At 32.7% G+C, this 2,253-nt stretch overlaps 1 protein-coding gene across 2 annotated transcripts in view; it reads right to left on the reverse strand.

Annotated features, from left to right (window-relative positions):
- The window catches only part of HEATR5A (HEAT repeat containing 5A), a 126,163-nt gene that overhangs the window by 76,853 nt on the left and 47,057 nt on the right, over positions 1-2,253 (reverse strand). For both annotated transcript variants that reach the window (XM_011941862.1, XM_011941863.1), the window contains exon 13: positions 1,500-1,599. In XM_011941862.1, the coding sequence (XP_011797252.1) occupies positions 1,500-1,599 (100 nt within the window). The remainder of the gene's footprint in view (positions 1-1,499; positions 1,600-2,253) is intronic.

Consider the following 2,253-nt stretch of genomic DNA (forward strand, 5'->3'; position numbering starts at 1 on the left):
TCTCAAAAAAAAAAAAAAAGGAAGAATTTCTTATAAATAAATAACAAAAAGACAATCTAAAAGAAAGATAGGTTAAAGATATGAATGAATAGGCATTTCATAGGATGGGGAGGGGAAACACTGAGAAATAACAAATACATAAAATTAAACTGTCAGGAAACCGATATACAATTGATATCATTTTATACCTATTGGATGGGGTAGACTTGATATCTGAGAAAGTGCTGGTGAAAAAGTGGTCAAAGAATACTTACACTATTGGTAGAAATAGAGAAGAACATTGAAAAATAATTTGGCATTATTTTCTGAAGTTGAACATAAAAATACATTAGCTTTAAAAGCAGAAAACTGGAAATAACTCAGAAGTCCATGGACAAGAGAATCAATATGTTGTATATTCACACAATTAAATATTATACAGTAACCAAAATGAATGAACGTAAACATAGGTAAAACTTAGAAACATAATGTTGAGTAACAAAAGCAAGTCCCAGAAACAGGACAGTAATTTTTGCCTGATCAAAACCAAGCAAACCTAAACAATGTGCTATTTTAAGAAACAAAAATATGTGATACATTTTTTTAAAAGACAAGGAAATGGCAACTATAAAATTCAGATTAGTGGTTGCTTCTAAATGAAGGCAGAAAGAATGGCACTGGAGAGGGGCACAGAGACACCTTCAATAATATCATTAATGCTGTAGTCCAGTGGTAGCCAAATTATGACCCACTGCCTGTTTTTGTAAATAAAGTTTTATTGGAACATAGCCACATTCATTCATTCATTCACCTATTATCTATGACTGCTTTTGAGCTGCAATGACAGAGTTGGGTAGCTGCAATACAGACTTCATAGTCTGTATATACTAAAATATTTACTATCTGGTCCTTCAGAAGAAACATTTGCAAACCTCTGCTCAGGGTGTGTTGGATTCACAAGTGCACATTTTATTATTATACCTTATAAGTCATATCTTAAATGTATTTTTCTGTACATATAAAGTGTTAATCATTAGATGCTTTTTTCAAAAAACTTCCACATGTTTTATTAATTTGGAAATTACAAGTGCTCACACTATATATTGGCTTTTCTCTATATGTTTTAATCATACACGTATAACTCAAACTTATGAAAAATATAAACAAACAAAAAATTGAAACTGTTAGAAGCATCTGGTTCTCATGAACACTGAATACTCTAACAAACCAATAAAATGCATATCTGAAAAGGTTGAGTCTTAATAGTTATTTTCTTGTTAAACCTGCCTGTATGTAAGGTAGATTATTCCCCCCAAAATTTCCTTCCCCTTTAATATGTAATTTTCTTTCAAGATCTCAGCCTAAAAAAAATCATATAACTAACTGATTGCCTTCCCCTATAAAATCATTCACCAACTATAGAAATTTGCCTTATTATTGTACTTAAGGAATATTACATAATCAGAGGTCAACTAATTCCTCTTAGAAAATTTTATCAAATCTAAATAGTCGATCCTTACTGAGTTAGCAAATCCACAGCACAAGGAAGTGGTGGAAGAAGACGCTGAATTACTTCCTCAGTAAGGAGATCACCACAGTGGGAAACAAAGCTCTTGATAGCTGAAAAGGAAAACAGACTTTTACTTGGGCATACTGGAATCAACCATGAAAGGCACATTTGATTATGGTATAACATTAGCATTGTTATTAGAGTAATACAGCAATTTGCTAAAATAAAAAAATTCTTGAAACTGTAGTATAAAAAGGTATATAGTGCCTTCTACTCCTAATCATACTTAAAAAAAGAAAACTCTCTAGGATTACTAAGATGGAGCAATAACCATATTCACAAAATGCTGCTGTCCTAAGGTTTTACTTTTTACTCAGCCCTCAAGCTTAGAAGCAAAAAAAAAAAAAAAAAAATCAGCTTAGACTCTCAAGTTTTCCAGCTCTACAACTAGTTCCGTGGAATCACATTGACTTTCAAGTCAGCATGTTAGGTTTTTACAGATGTTATCTGAAACAAATAGTGTGTGCTACCACTCCCGACTAGTTTTTGTACTTTTAGAAGAGACAGGGTTTCACCATGTTGGCCAGGCTTGGTCTCAAATTCCTGGCCTCAAGTGACTGATCTGTCCGCCTGGGTCTCCCAAAGTGCTGGGATTATACGAGTGAGACACATCCAGCCCGAAATAAATAACTTTCTATAATGAATTACTTCTGTATGTAGAATAAGATGTACATAGAATAAGATGAGTATTTTTAAGTCAGACT

The sequence above is a fragment of the Colobus angolensis genome, unplaced genomic scaffold, assembly GCF_000951035.1.
Source record: "Colobus angolensis palliatus isolate OR3802 unplaced genomic scaffold, Cang.pa_1.0 Scaffold202, whole genome shotgun sequence".
Classification (NCBI taxonomy): domain Eukaryota; kingdom Metazoa; phylum Chordata; class Mammalia; order Primates; family Cercopithecidae; genus Colobus; species Colobus angolensis.